At 31.9% G+C, this 17,372-nt stretch overlaps 1 protein-coding gene across 1 annotated transcript; it reads left to right on the plus strand.

Moving 5' to 3' along the window:
* The first annotated feature begins 11,940 nt into the window (after window positions 1–11,940).
* On the plus strand, window positions 11,941–16,676 carry dnajc19 (DnaJ (Hsp40) homolog, subfamily C, member 19). The gene is made up of 6 exons (XM_051094782.1): window positions 11,941–12,091; window positions 12,569–12,620; window positions 12,723–12,793; window positions 12,886–12,965; window positions 16,361–16,431; window positions 16,525–16,676. The coding sequence occupies exons 1-6, from the start codon at window positions 12,089–12,091 to the stop codon at window positions 16,593–16,595; spliced, it is 348 nt and encodes a 115-aa protein (XP_050950739.1). The 5' UTR covers window positions 11,941–12,088; the 3' UTR covers window positions 16,596–16,676.
* Window positions 16,677–17,372: the final 696 nt, after the last annotated feature.

Raw genomic sequence — 17,372 nt, forward strand, 5'->3', positions numbered from 1 at the left:
GCATATGCAGTTTTTTTTTTTTTTTTTACAACACGGAACTGGTAAAATCTATATTTCCCCTTCACTAGCATTAGTATAGCTAGCTAGTTTTTGTTAGCAGCTGGTCATGTACTGTAGCTAGCTAGTTTTTCAAAAAAGCAGTTGAGAAATTACTTAAATTACAAGCAGTTTGTAACTTGACAAATTAAAGTGGCATTTAACTTGACAAACCTATATCCCCCCTTCAGTAGCATCAGTGTAGCTTGCTACTTTTTGTTAGCAGCTAATATTATTAGCGAACTACTTTTACTTGACAAATTATACAAAGCTTGAATATACTGTAATTCGAAAGGTTCAGTTTCAATATAGCTTCCTTAACACTAACAATATGGTGATTACTGTTTCTTCTAATCGCTTGAATAATCAAATGTACATCAACTCAGAGAAAGAAAGAGAGGGATAGTGTTCAGTTAGTAAGAGACACATTCACATGACACTTCTTGTTTGAGATATCTGAATGAATGGCTGATTCAATGGGCCACCTGAAAGGCGCTCACTTACAGGCGGTCGCGGTGGCAAACGCTGAGCAGAGCAGATGCGACAAATTTAATTCCTGTAATTACAGACTTTTGCCTTCGTCCCCATTTGCATGAGCTTTTGATAAGCCGAATGGAAAAAGGTCAAATGTCGCTGGCAGGAATTCCAATTTGGATTCATTTCAAATCGTGCGAGCCACAAACGTGTCATTTTGAGGGACAGCTGTTCTGATATCATTCATACATGTTCTAGCACATACGTAGTGTTTTCACAGGAATGCTGTTTGAGGGTTGTGGAAAAAGGGGTTATTTTGAAAACTGTCAAGTTATAGTTGAATAATGGGGAATTTGGGGGGGGGGGGCGCATATTTGCATATGGATAAGTGGTTTGAGTGTTTATTTACTTTATGTTCAGTTCTGCTGTGCTTAATCTAATAGTCTTTCAAGGAGAAGTCCACTTCCAGAACAAAAATGTACAGATAATGTACTCACCCCCTTGTCATCCAAGATGTTCATGTCTGTCTTTTTTCAGTCATTGAGAAATTATGTTTTTTGAGGAATGGCTTCAAATGGCTCTAAACGATCCCAGCCGAGGAAGAAGGGTCTTATCTAGCAAAACGATTGGTCATTTTTTAAACAAATTGACAATTTCTATACTATTTAACTTTAAATGCTCGTCTTGTCTCGTCTCTATGATGGCGAAAACTCCTGTCTCGTTTTCTTCTTCAACGTCAAAATCGTCCTGCATTGCTGTTTTACCATTTTTTTGTAAAGGGTGTTTAATCTTTTTTGCATGTTCACTTTGTACTTCTGCAGCAATGTAGGACGATTTTGAAGTTGGGGAAGAAAACAAGATGGGAGTTTTTCGACATACCCTAACTCTCTTGACTGCATTGAACCCAAAAAAAAAAACCTGATGTAGACTTAGACGAGACAAGCGTTTGAGGTTAAAAAGTATAGAAATTGTCAATTTTTTCCAAATTTAACAGATCGGTTTGCTAGATAAAATCTAACTACAGGTTTTCAAACCCTGGGTAAAAAATTGGTCGCCAGGATGATGGAAAATGTATATGTAAGTTACATTAAAAACAAAATTTGTTGTCATAAAAATAAAATACAATCATAGTATATCTAAAAGGTATAAATATGCAAAATATATCTGACTTAAATAACTAACAGATTTAAAACAGATATGAGGTGCGGCGGTCCGCAAACAAATTCACAGAAAGGAAATCGAGATCAGGGTTTCTGCAGGTTTTATGAGGGTAAATTTAAGACTTTTTTTTAAGACCAACTAAAAAAAAATTAAGGAAAAAATCGAAGGGAAAACAATACAGCAATATGTTCTCTAAGTATAGTCGAGTTTTACTTTTACCTTTAAATTAGCAGCGATTCAGTGTCTAGCAATTGTTTCTTTTTAGTTCGTTTAAGTTTTCCCTCTTGCACATTTTACTTTCACTTTCAAATTAGCGGCAGTTCGGTGTCAAGCAGTTGTTTGTTTTTGTTCATTCGTTTTTAGTTTGTTTAGTTGCATTTCATTTTGAAACTCTTCTGCCATTGTCTTGTCTTTCTCACCTCTCTTCTTGTCAGTCAGCTCGACGTACTCTCTTCAGATGATAAATGAAATCTGATCTGTGATGAGACTGTCGTTCAGCACACTGCACTGAGCAGCCGTGTTCAGATTTAATTGTATTGTCTGTTCTCTAACTTACCTAAATGATTTTATTACTATAAAAAAATCAAAACAACAAGTTCTTCGGGTGACTGACAGATGAAGCAGCACATACCGCCATCTACCGCGTATTGTTTAATTAATATTGAGCGACCTAAGCCATGTAGCACAGAAACTGCGCTTTTGCTTCACTTTAAAATAAACACATGAGAAAACAATCCCTCACGAAAATTAATGCCATGATCATATGAATTTAAGCATTGCTTAATTCACAGAAAAGCAATTTAAGACTTTAAGACATGTGGAAAACCCTGAAGATGATAGAACACGCATCCTGTTTGTTTGCTTTATTTTACAAAAGCACAAATATTCTGTTTTACTGTGTGTGTGCAAAAAGTAAACACTTTGCGGTTTCAAATTATGTCTACCTCTTGTCTGTATGACCAAAAATAGTGGAGTATTTTATGTTTCAAGCACATTTTTGCTCATGTGAAGAGGATGATTTTTTTTCCGTCAATATAGGAATGTGTGTAAAGTACAAAGCCTAGTCTACATTATAAATAACAGTTTATCAGTCAAATACATTGTGGAAATGAAAACATTTGGATTTGTGCTGAATTACAGAGGTACATAAACCCAATGCTTGATAATTTTAGCTTATATATATATATACATATATACATATATATATACATATATATATATATACATATATACATATATATATATATATATGTACTTACATAGAAACATATACATTGGAGCCTGATAAAAATGCTTTTTTTTAAAGAAAGACGTCAGATGGATTTAGAGGCTTTTGCATCTGAACTCTTCATATATTTATTCTTGTTCTGTTCTAAAAACCATTACAATTAAATGATTTGTTTTGGAGTCAGGGAACTATCATATAGCTGTTGTTTCTAGTTTCTAGTGTTTATAATGTTTATACATTATAATATTTCACTTGATTTGGTATTATTTCTGGTATTACTACACTCTCTCTAAACACTCCGCTGCTAACTAAACAATATGTTTTGCGAGCAGTGCACGTTTGGAGAGAGCGGGTTAAGCAGTGAGCACCAATCAATGAGAGCGATTTTGACCTTAAGAAAGCTGATTGGTCAAAAATATGTTGAGGACTAATACATAACCTCCAAATACATCTATATAAACCCGCGCTTGCTCTGCCTCGCATGCACGCATGTACTGTCAAGAATGCACTTGTCAGTTCAATTCAATTCAAATTTATTTGTATAGCACATATACATATCGTTGCAAAGCAACTTTACAGCAAATTAAAATTTTTATAATATATTTAGTAGTAATGCTTGTTAATGCCAGATCTTTAAAAACAAAAATCCAAAATCTGGCATTTTCTGAAACTGAAATCTGGCTCAAATTAAGCAATGACAGTATTAACAACAGATAATGGACCTTGTTTTGCAAGCCAAATTTCATAGAAATTTGTTAATGTAACCATACGTTTAGATTGACGTAATTTTTTCTCAAGAAAAGATAGTTAAAAGTCCCACTAACTTCAGCATAAGGTTATTTTATCAATTACAGGGGGTTTGGGGGCTTGAGCTTCCCCATAAGAAGTCAAAATGAAACTTTGAGAGGTACTTCTTGAACAGTTTTACTAGTTTGAAGCACATATTTTTCATTACTTATCAATTTGTTGTAGGATTACATATTACAAGTAGGCATTATCACAATTTGATCTATAACACAAAATCAATTTGACCTGCAATTTCATGGTTGAAAAAAAAAAAAAAAAAAAAAAAAAAAACTGAGGGTGTTTACATTAATGCATTTGGCAGATACTTTTTTTTTTTAAGATAATTGTAATAAATAAATAAATAAATAAACAAAATATGTACACTGTCAGAAAAAAGGTCCAGTTCTGTCGGTGGGGCGGTACCCTAAGGTACAAAAAGTGAAAAGGTGCAAATATGTACTTTTAAAGTATTAAAATGTACCTTTAAGGTACTAATATGTAGTACCTATATATATATATATATATATATATATATATAAAATACATATAAAATAAACCAAATTGTTGTAATAGTGTTTCTAATATTCCTATTTACAAAAAAAAAAAAAAAAAAAAAAAAAAAGATATTTTATACTGTCTCTATATACTGTATGTTGATTTTTGTGGTCACATTATACAAGGATTATGATTCTTATACTGACTCTTGGCTAGCTAGCCTCAAATGTTTGTGAAAATGACCTTAAAATACCCACAAATGACAATTCTGTCATTATTATCACTTCAAAAATCCAAATTTTTTTTTTTTTTGTCTGTATGTGTGGTTATATGTATACGATATGTGAAATTATTTGATAAATGTCATATCTACTGACACGCTGACTAACTTATAAGTCTGATATGACTTTGTTAAACACAAAAGCATATCAGAATATTAATGTGCATGATTTATCAGTTGTATAAAAATGACATCTCATTTTAAAGAGAATCCCCCACGAAAAACTACATAAATACGTGAACTAAGTGTCACACATTTGAAATCTCAGTCATTTTGTCTCCTAAGATTAAAAAAGCTGCACTTCTAAAATAAAATTAGACTAGGTGATAGAGTGACCTTAACTATATTTACATATCCTGTCAAGTCATTTTTTTTTCTGCCAGCTTCCAGTGAAAGCACTTAATCGTAGTATTTGATAAAGGGATTACTGAAGCACATTACGCAGCCGCCGAGAAATCTGCCAATTTGATTCGAATATTTCCTGTTTCCTTTTCGCACACGTGGCAGTCTTATTCCTGTAAGTAAAATTCAGCATAATGTGAGGCTGACGCGTGTGTGTGAGTTTCTCATGACCTGGAGTGCAGCCATTATCTGTTTAAAGAGAGAGTCTCTAAATCTATAATACCCACAAATGCAGACTTCTTCCTCCTCACAATGTCTCCAGAAAAATGACAGAAGTCGCTTCTAATTGTTAAAGTAATGACATACACCTCACTGCTTAAGGCAGTAGCTTTGCAGTCAGTTTATTGTTTTGTTTTGTTTTTAAGTAGATACGATTTACTACAGCTTTATTACTAAAATTTTCAAGATGCAGGCAATATTTTTAAATAAATTGCATGTAAACTCTTTCACACATACATAGTTTCATACCAGAAGATGTAGTCAAAATATTTATAAAGATATCAAATTAAATACACACACACACACACACATGCATATAGAGACAGAGAGAGAGATGTGTTCAGATAGATAGACAGATGTTTACATATATTTTAATTTTCGATTTTATAAATAAATTAACATACTTTATCTACAAGTATTACTAATATTTTATAATTTATGATATTATTTTTAATTTATTTTTATAGCTATTTTCACAATGTTTACAAGTATGAAACTACAGTGTATGTGTGCATATATATATATATACTGTATATATATATATATATATATATATATGACTAATTCAACTCTAGTTTTCTACTTCTGCAAGTTTTTTACTTGTAAAAAAGCGAATCTTCATATTTTCTGAAGATACCACTGCTTAATAATGTAAAAAAAAATAGTTAAATTGTGCTATTCCTTCATTAAATACATTTGTAACATTAAAAATATAATTTATGATTGCATCATAAGGCATCAGAACAATGTTACATATATATATATATATATATATATATATATAATTTCTGACCTATTGAACTATGAGTTTTCATCAGTTTCTTACTTGTAAAAAGCAAAGCTTCATAAGATATCACTGCTTAATAATGTAAAAAATAATTAAATTGTGATTTCTTCATTAAATACATTTGTCACCATAAGAATATGATTTATGATTGTATCATAATGTATATGTAATATGTGTATATACGTACATATACACATGAACTATTTAACTCTAGTTTTCATTTGTTGTTTTACTTATAAAAAAGTGAAGCTTCATATTTTCTGAAGATATCCACTGCTTAATAATGTAAAAAAAAAAAATGTGATTCCTTCATTAAATACATTTGTAACATTAAAAAATATAATTTATGATTGCATCATAAGGCATCAGAACAATATGTAATCTTCAACAAACCTGTTTAAAACACATAAAGAGTTGAGCAATAAACGTGACCCTTTAAGCTAAATCAAGTTTAGTCTCTTGCATTCCTTGCATAGCTGAAATATAATTGCATAATAATGTTATTATAATATAATTGCATAAAACTGCCATTCTGTCCTTTTGAGTCGAAATACAGAAGCAAATGTGCTGAAATCCAAACCTCAGTTTACTCTAAAATCCCATCTGAACGAGTATGTGCGATTTGAGGGTTAATAAACCCCAACACCAAACTTCCACAAGTAAACACGCATGCAAACAGCAAGTCCTTAAAGAGGTTCTCCGAAGCAAAAAGCATTTGTGGAAAAACTCCCCACAGCAAGAGCCTTGAGCAAATGGCAAATAAACAGCTCACGTCCCCGAAGTCACATTGTCAAGCCCAATTATCAAAGTGCGCATCATAAACAAGCGCAGAACTTTTCATTTGCGCTCCATTCAGGCGGCTCCCGGCAGGAATAGCCTTTGATATTAAAGCAAATAATTATCCAAACAAACAACTCTCTCTCTCACACACACACACACACACAGAGAGGGGAGAAAAAAGATCCCCAAATACCTGGAGATGCCCAAAGGAAGCCTGCGGCCGGAGAGATGGGGCGATACATTTCTTCCTCACATTCTCAGCAGCTTCCTCTCTCTGCGGCAGAAAGCAAATGCTTTGAGACTCGGTGGCATATTTAATTAGAAGCAAGCTGTTTGCACTATCAGTGTGAGGATCTACCTCGCCAATCTCTCCTGAGTCAATCTTCCCCATCTCTGATTTTCTTTTATATTTATGCTGGAATATTTAATTGTAGACAAAAGGTTACTCGGGCTGCATTCACTGCACACAGGCAGAATAATCTGCTTTAAAAGGCTTGACATTTCAGGCTTTTGAAAAAGGCTGAAAAAATTATATCCCTGCTTTTGTTAATCAATGAAGTAGAACTCTCCTGAACAAAAGAATTAAATTGCTTGGTTGGTTTAATAAAACCAACAGAAACGGCTGCTTCCTCTGGGCTTTTTTGTGCGGAGATGCGGCGCGTGCGCCCGCCACTGTAATTCCATATGATTTGGGGGCAAAACTCTCATTTTTCGCACGCCGTTGGCTTTCGCCGTCCTTTTCGAGCTCCAGCCGGCGTGCCAGGAGCTCGCGGGGGGACGCGCTCGTCATTAGACGTGACTTTCGCTGACTGCGGCCCCGTCCACTACAATTTACAATTTCTATACTGTCCTTTGCCGGAGGAAAAGCGCTGTAATTATGCAAATGATGGGGGCAATAATTAGGACCTTCAGCCGTTCATTGTGCTGCTGGAGTGAAATCCATCCCGATGGGAAGAACCCTCTGCGTTTTGTCTCGTGTTTCCTGCGAGTCAGCCTGGGTAAACTTGCCAAAGTTGATCATCTCCAAAAATAAATTTTAAAAAATGACGTTATCTGTGGACAGAAGAAGAAAAATCATAGTTTGATGAATCATAATAATGATATTAAAGGTTGAAATTGCAAGACTATGGGATAGAAAGTGAACAGTATGACATACTAAGCCATAAATATGGCAAAAAGTCACAGTTAGGACAACAGAGACAATTATGACATAAATCTAAGTCAGAACTATGAGATGACATACTAAGATAAATTATGACAAAATCAGTCAATAATGAGACAAAAATCTAAATTATTAGATACTGAGTCATAATCATGGCAAAAAGCTGAAATTATGACAACAGAAATAATTACGACATAAATCGAAGCCAGAATTATGAGATAAAAAGTCAAAATTATGAAATTATGAGACACTAAGTTTGAAATGATCATCATGATTATGAGATAAAGTCCAAATTATGACATACTAAGCCATAATTATGGCAAAAAGCTGAAATTATGACAGCATAAACAATTTTGACATAAGTCAAGTCAATTATGAGACAAACAGTCTACATCATGAGATATTAAGCCACTATTAGGGCACAAAGCTGAAATTTTGACAACATAAACAATTATGACATCAATTGAAATCAGAATTATGAGATAAAAAAATCAACATTATGAGATACTTAGTCATAATTATGGTATGAAAGTTTGAAATGATGAGTCATGATTATGAGATAAAGTCCAAATTATGACATACTAAGCAATAGTTATGACAGAAAACAATTTTGACATAAGTCAAATTATGACAAACAGTAAAAATATTAAGATGACATAAATCAAAGCCAGAAATATAAGATAAAAAAACATTATGAGATACCAAATTATTAAAAGTTTGAAATAAGCCATAATTATGAAAAAGTCCAAATTATGACTACTAAGAAATTAAGACAATAAAAATTATGACAATAAAAATGATGATGACATAAATTGAAGACAGAATTACAAGTTAAAAGTCAGAATTATGACAGACTGAAATTATGACAACATAAACGATTATGGCATAAGTCAATATTATTAGCTAAATCAATTATGAGACAAATTATAAGATACTGAGACATAATTACAGCAAAAAGCTGAAATTATGACAACAGTAATAGTTCTGACATAAATCGAAGCCAGAATTATAAGATAAAACTTCAAATTATGAAATTATGAGACACTAAGTCATAATTATGGCATGAAGGTTCAAAATGACGAGTTATGATTATGAGATAAAGTCCAAATCATGACATACTAAACCATAATTATGACAAAAAGCTGAAATTATGACAACATCAACAATTTTTACATAATTTAAGTCAATTATGAGACAAACAGTCTACATTATGAGATAGTAAGCCATTATTAGAGCAAAAAGCTGAAATTTTGACAACATAAACAATTATGACATAAATCGAAATCAGAATTATGAGATAAAAAATCAACATTATGAGATACTAAGTCATAATTATGGTATGAAAGTTCAAAATGACGAGTCATGATTGTGAGATAAAGTCCAAATTATGACATACTAAGACATAATTATAGTAAAAAAATGAAATTATGACAACAAAAACAATTATAACATAACTCAGTGTTATAAGTTAATTATGAGACAAAAAGTCAAAATTATTAAATACTGAGCCATATTAATGGCAAAAAGCTGAAATTATGACAACATAAACAACTATGGCATAAGTCAATATTATTAGCTAAATCAGTTATGAGACAAACAGTCAAAATTATGAGATACTAAGACATAATTACACCAAAAAGCTGAAATTATGACAACAGAAATAGTTCTGACATAAATCGAAGCCAGAATTAAAATGTCAATAAAGTCCAGATTATTACATACTAAGCCATAATTATGACAAAAATGATGATGACATAAATCAAAGTCAGAATTATTAGGTAAAAAGTCCAAATTATGAAATACTAAGCCATAACTATGGAAAAAAGCTGACATTTTTGCAACATAAACAATTACGACTATTATGACATAAATTGAAGTCAGAACTATGAGATCATGAGATACTAAGTCATATTTTTGAAAAAGCTAAAATTATGACAACAAAAAACAGTTATGACATAAAGCAATATTCTAAGATAAGTCAATTATGAGACAAACAGTCAAAATTATGAGATACTAAGACATAATTACGGCAAAAAAATGAAAATTTGACAACATAAACAATTATGACATTATTCAAAGCCAGAATTATAAGATAAAAAGTCAAAATTGTGAGATATTAAGTCATAATTTTGGTATGAAAGTTTGAAATGATGAGTCATGATTATTAAATAAAGTCCAGATTATGACATACTAAGCCATAATTATGGTAAAAAAAAAAAAAATTATGACAACAAATGCAATTTTGACATGAGTCATTTGTTACATCAAGTTACATCAATTATGAGATAAAAAGTCAAAATTATGAGATATTGAGTCATGAGTTGAGACATAAAAGTTGAAATTATGAGACATGATTATGAGATTAAAAAGTGACAAATAATACAAAAGTCCAAGATGATATACTAAGTTATAAATATATAAGATCAAATATTGCAAATTATGAGATACTAAATCATAATCATGGCATAAAGGGTCAACATTATAAGTCATGATTATGGGATTCAAAAATGAAAATTCTGACATACTAAGACATAATTATGGCAAAAATCTGACATTACAGCAACAAAAAAAAAAAAAAAAAAAAAAAAAAACAATTATGACATAAATCAAAGCCGAAATTATGAGATTAAAAAGTTACAATTATGAGGTACTGAATCATAATTATGGCATAAAAGCAGAAATGATGACAACAAAAAAGAAATATAACATAAGTCAATACTATAAGTTATGTCAATTATGAGACAAACGGTCAAAATGATGAGATATTAAGCCATTATTAGGGCAAAAAGCTGAAATTTTGACAACATAAACAATTATAACAAATCGAAATCAGAATTATGAGATAAAAAAATCAACATTATGAGATACTAAGTCATAATTATGGTATGAAAGTTTGAAATTATGAGTCATGATTATGAGATAAAGTCCAAATTATGACATACTAAGCCATGCTTATGAAAAAAGCTGAAATTATGACAACAAAAACGATTATGACATAAGTCAAGTCAATTATGAGACAGTCTACATGATTATGAGATAACCAAAAGCCATAATTACAGCAAAACACTGAAATTATGACAACAGAAACAATTATGAGATAATTCAATAATGGAACAAACAGTCAAAACTATGAGATTCTAAGTCACAGTTATGACATAAAAGGTCAAAAATGTTACTGATGATTATGAGAGAATAAAAAGAGAAAACTGAGACAATGACCAAAAAAGTCAAAATTATGACATAAGTCACAATTATGAGATACTAAGTCATGATTAAATAAAAGTTGAAATTATAAGTATTTATGAGAAAAAAAAAGTGACAACTATGACAAATTGAGCCATAATTATGGCAAAAGTCCAAATTATGACAACAAAAAAAAAAAAGTCATAATTATGAGATTTATGGACATTTTATGGATTGGCAAATCATAATCAAAACTATGACATGCTAAGTCATAATTATGAGATAAAAGGTCTGTGAGATAAAAAGTCATAATTATAACTTAATGTCAAAATTCTGACATTATTACATAAAACGTTGGAATTATGAAATCATACTTTGATTACGAAATAAGACTTTTATGCCATATTTAGGACTTTTAGGACTTTTAAATGTATGTATATTTTATATAAATGTCTTCATTGTGTTACTAAAATGACTATACTACAATTAAACAACTAAATCAGCAGAAGTTACGGTAAGTACAACAAACTCTGTAAATACTCTGTAAACACTTTACAATTATGTTTTTCTTTTTTGAACTACAGAAACTGTATTAATTTATTTTATTTTAATATTGATTTTGGGTGACATGTTCTCAGTGAAATATAGCCCTCTGTCATAAAGTAGTTATCTATTCATATGTTTACGATTCAAATAGATTTCGTCTTTTCAAATGTTTTCACTCACTTACTCATTTAGAAATCCTAGGCTTAAATTATATAATGTTTAGTCTGTGATGTGTTTTTGTACACACAGGTTTCCATTTTCAAACTCAGCTTAGATCATTGTTACCGTTGCTATGGTTACCTTACACTTCTGAACAGAACGAAACCAAGGAGCTCCTTAAAAAAACTTGTGACTTGCCTTTGCACTTGCCTTTACGACGTCAGTTCAGGCGTTGCGACGTGCTGGCTCGTTTTGCGGCAGGTCGTTCTCTGAAGTTCAGAAGTCACCACAACAACAACACATGAGCCTGACATTTAGCAGCCAGTTATGAATAAAGTTATGATTATAGACGATCACAACACAAGATCTTAGCAGAGAAAAGCAGAGAAGATGGTAAGTGTTCCCTCTTTCACTTCAACCCAGTCTGACGTGATTTGAATGCGTTTATTAAGTAAATTAGAAGCAAAAGAGAGGTAGCATTAGCACAGTGCTAACTGATAGTGACATTCAGTGCTGTTAGAGATTGACAGCATGAGCAAAGCATTCGTGTTTATAGTGATCTGACGTAGAAATACGTTCAAAACCTGTTTATTAAACATAGTATGTGTCATCTTCACAATATAAAACGTGTAGCTTCAAGTGAAACTTTTGCAATGTGTATATGGGTTGATATTGTGTGCCAGTGTAGATTATGAGAACTGTGAGATATGATTATGATACATGTAATCAATGCTGTGGATGAGAAATAGTCCGTATATAAGGGATGTGTTATGATTGGCGTGTCTGATGTGTGGTTGCATTAAATAATGCAAATTGCCTCTCAATTAATGCAAATTGCACAATCAAGGGTTATTGTTTTATGTGTTGTAGGCTAGTACTATGGTGGCCGTGGGCCTTACCCTGGCAGCAGCAGGGTTTGCAGGTACAGCTCCAGCAGAACATGAGAAATCTGCACAGGAACATGATACATTTCCAACCGTCGATTAATTAAGCCTGATTGTTTTCTAATGGCCCATTTTTACAGGTCGCTATGCAATGCAAGCAATGAAACATATGGAGCCGCAAGTGAAACAAGCTCTGGAAGCCTCTAAATCTGCAAGTTATATTTTTCATATCATGTAATCCATTCATCTCAATAAACTCGTACAATTTAATTTTAACAAACGCAAATGATATGTGTGTGACAGGCTTTTGGTAGCGGATACTACAGAGGTGGTTTTGAACCAAAGATGACCAGAAGAGAAGCTTCCCTTATTCTTGGCGTCAGGTAGAGTTTTTTCACAAATGATGTATTTGTCATATATCAAATATCATATACATTTAAACTGCTCTTTTTAAGTTTAGATAAAGCCTATATTTACTCAAAATAATACACAGATTTTACAACAACAGTGTTTTTAAAGGATACATGTGCTTTAATATATAATAAAAACAGAAAATGATAAATAACATTTTTAGATCCCTAGTACTGCTTTCCACCCTGTTAGTCTGAACTTACAGGGATGCCAATTAAATTGTAAAATTTTAGGTAGTGTATAAAACGTCAAGATTAGATTAGATCAGCCATTAACCCTGAAACATCACAGGACTATAGCTGTTTATTTTACAGCATCTTCATTTCTGCCATGTTAGGTTCCACCCTGTTACACAACACTCCAAAATATAGTACAGTGCAGTTTTTTTTTTTCAACCCTGTTATTCCACATTTCATAATTTATATCTAAAATCAGCTTGATCTTACTTTACATCATTGAGATTTCCACCATGTTAGGTTCCACCCTGTTACACAACACTAAAATATATTACGGGTTGTTGTTTTGATTTCAACCCTTTTTTCTGCATTTCATAATTTATAGCTAAAATCTGCTTAATATTACTTGACATCATTTATATTTCCACCATGTTAGGTTCCATCCTGTTACACAACACTCTAAAATTTACAGTGTGGTTGTTTTTTTCCACTCTGTTATTCCCAATTTCATAATTTATATCTAAAATCTGCTTAATCTTGTTTTACATAATTTACATTTCCACCATGTTATGTTCCATCCTGTTACACAGTAGTGTATATTACGGTGTTGTTGATTTTAATAAGTCATTAATTTGTAATGAAGGAATATGTTTAACTCCTATCGTACAAATTTGAGTGTTTCTTCAACCCTGTTATTCAAAATTTCATAATTTATATCTAAAATCTGCTTAATCTTATTTTACATCATTTACATTTCCACTATGTTAGCTTCTATCCTGTTACACAACACTCTAAAATGTATTACAGTACAGTTGTTTTTAACAACAGAAATCACAATCAGGTAATTGCACAACTGCAAAGTACAAATTTGAGTATTTAACCCTGTTATGTGACATTTTATCATTACTTTCCAAAAAGCATTGACCTTTCCACTGTTGAGTTTCTTCCTGTTAAACAATACGGTATATTACAGTGTAGTTGTTTTTAGTAAGTCATTAATTTGTAGTCAAAGCACAAATTTGAGTATTTCTTCAACCCTGCTATTCCACATTTATATCCAAAACCTGCTTAATCTTTTCATTATTCACATTTCTACCATGTTAGGTTCCATGCCGTTACACAACACTCCAAAATATATTAGTGTGTAGTTGTTTTTAACAACAGTATTTGTAATCAGGGTATAATGCTCAACTGACAAAGTAGAAATCTGAGTATTCAACCCTGTTATGTCGCATTTCATCATTTACGTCCAAAAAGCATTTACATTTCCACCATTCTGTTCCATCCTGTTACACAATAGCGTATATTACTGTAGTTGATTTTAATAAGTCCTTAAATTGTAATCAAGGAGTATGTTTGTCAAAGTACAAACTTCATTCAACACTGTTATTTCACATTTCATAATTTATATCTAAAATCTGCTTAATATTACTTTTCATCATTCACATTTCCACCATGTCAGGTTTCATCCTGTTACACAACACTCCAAAATGTATTAGAGTGTAGTTGTTTTTAACAACAGTAATTGTAATCAGGATATTATGATTAACTGACCAAGTAGAAATTTGAGTATTCAACCCTGTTATGTCTCATTTCATCATTTACATCCAAAAAGCATTTACATTTCCACTGTGTTATGTTCCATTCTGTTACACAATAGCATATATTATGCTGTAGTTGATTTAAATAAGTCATTAATCTGTAATAGAGTATGTCCAACTGTCAGAGTACAAATTTGAGTATTCGTTCAACACTGTTATTTCACATTTCATAATGTGTATCTAAAATCTGCTTAATCTTTATATCATTTACATTTACCACCAAGTTAGGATTCATCCTGTTACACAACAGTGTATATTATGATGTAGTTGTTTTTAATAACAGTAATTCATTTGTATTCAGGAAATACGTACAGCTGTCGAGGAAGGAAATTAATTTTTCTTTAACCCTGTTATTTCACTTTTCATGATTTATTTCTGCTTAATCTTACTTTACATCATGTCCACCATATTTGATTGCACCCTGTTACACAAGTGTAGAATATCTCACAGAGTGGTTGTTTTTAATAACAGTCATTGATTCATAATCAGATAATATGTACAACTGACAAGGTGCAAATTTGAGTATTCAGCCCTGTTACACCTTTCACTGTTAAGTTCCATCCTGTTGCACAACAATGTAAAATACTATAGTATAGTTGTTTTTAATAACATAATTTGTAATGTACATCTGACAAAGTAGAAATTTGCGTTTCTTCAACCCTGTTACTTCACATTTCATTTATTTAAAAAAATCAGCTTAATCTTACTTTACAGCTTTTACATTTCCACCAAGTTTAGTTCCACAACAGTGTAGAATATATTACAGGCTAGTTGTTATTAATAATGGTTATTCATTTGTAATCAGAGAATATGTACAGCTGACAAAGTTGAAATTTGAGTGTTTTTTCAACACTGTTACACCACATTTTCATCTTTTCTAAAATCTGCTTGTGGGCCGTTCACACAAAATGCAATTTTTGTTGTTGTTGTTTATTATAAGAGCACATAAGTATGGAAGCCCATTTCCACCACAGAATAAAAAGTAAATTATTGCAACATTTTTCCTCAGAATTGTGAAATGTAAACAGGCAATTGCAAGTTATGAAGTCAGAATTGTGAGATATACGTTTTTATCTTGCAATTCTGACTTTATTTCTCACAATTGTCAGTTTATATCATGCAATCCTGACCTTTTTTTTCCACAATTGTGAGTTTATATCTCACAATTCTGACTTCTAACACGAAACAGGCAATTGCGAATTATTAAAGTCAACATTTCTCAGAATTGCGACTTAATTTCTCAGAAATGTGAGTTTATGTCTTACAATTCCAACTTTATAACTCGCAATTATGAGTTTCTATCACAATTCTGAGAAAAAAGTCAGAATTACAAGTTTATGTTACGCAATTCTGACTTTATTTCTCAGTACTGCAAGAAAATAATTCTGAACTGAAAAAAAAAAAATGTGAGATTAAAAAGTCACAAATACCTTTTTAAATTTTGTATTCAGTGGCGGAAATACTTAAGAGCACTGATAACTATAACGATAATCTGTAAAGTTTTGATCATTTAAATTCTTTAAGAATTGTACAAAGTTTGACCCATGTGCATTTTTTTTTTAAAAAAGTTTTCATTCTCTTTTCCTTTAGTCCTACTGCTAACAAAAACAAGATCAGAGAGGCACACAGAAAACTGATGGTTTTAAACCATCCTGACCGAGGTGAGACTTCATGTTTCATAAAATGCAAAAGCTACAAAACTCTGCAGGATCTGAATTCCTCTGAGCCGTCAGTGTGTTTTGTTTCTTCGGCAGGCGGATCCCCATATCTGGCGGCAAAAATCAACGAGGCTAAAGATTTACTTGACGGACAAACGAAGAAATAGATCTTCATCGAATGTTTGAACGAGCCCCTGTCTGATGTACTTGAATTCCTACGTGATCATTAAACACCATGTTTTCTTCTAGATCTCATTTCCTTTTATATGCAAGTGGATTTTATTGTTGCAAAATTTGCACGCCGTTGCACCCATTCAAATTCAGCAAAAGTTACCAGACGTTTACGAAAACAACGAAAGACGAAAACAACAGATGCACCAACTTTGAAAGGTTGGCTGGAAGATCAAATGTTTATTTATGAACTACCTGCATACAAAACATATTGCACATCAAACAACCAGAATGATCTTAAAAAAAACCCATAAGGACTAACGAACGTAGTTTACAGAACAGAACATCTGGAAATTGATCTTTCAGTAGTCCAAATTTGTAATCGGCGTGCTAAGAAGTTCAGGCAGTTTAGTGTTTAAAAACCACTGCGTCGTTAATTTTAAATACTGTACATTTTAAAATAAATAAACCAAACAAAAACAAAAGGCTCCTTTAGCGAAACAGTCTCGGTTGCCACCGTTACAACAACCCAACAGGCAAAGAATGAAACCCAATCAATCGTTCAGGAAGTGTTTTACATACAGCATTTAAAATGGACAGTTAGCAGACCAGTTTCCAGACTAACATTATTCTAAAGGTCAAGAAATGACTATTCAGTGCAAAATGTCCTCTCTTTTTTTTTTTTTTCCCCCGTAACCCCTCGTGAAGAAGTGGTTGCATATTAAAACGTAACAAAAAGCAGCTAAGGATGTCTGGGAGTCTTTCCGTATTCA

Source organism: Labeo rohita, chromosome 22 (genome assembly GCF_022985175.1).
Source record: "Labeo rohita strain BAU-BD-2019 chromosome 22, IGBB_LRoh.1.0, whole genome shotgun sequence".
NCBI classification, from domain to species: domain Eukaryota; kingdom Metazoa; phylum Chordata; class Actinopteri; order Cypriniformes; family Cyprinidae; genus Labeo; species Labeo rohita.

What these genes read in the sequence shown, in the direction of transcription:
- dnajc19 (XM_051094782.1), top strand. An exon ending in CTCTGGAAGCCTCTAAATCT is followed by an intron (nt 12,794 to 12,885) that starts GCAAGTTATATT and finishes TGTGTGTGACAG; the next exon opens with GCTTTTGGTAGCGGATACTA. An exon ending in TTTAAACCATCCTGACCGAG is followed by an intron (nt 16,432 to 16,524) that starts GTGAGACTTCAT and finishes TTTCTTCGGCAG; the next exon opens with GCGGATCCCCATATCTGGCG.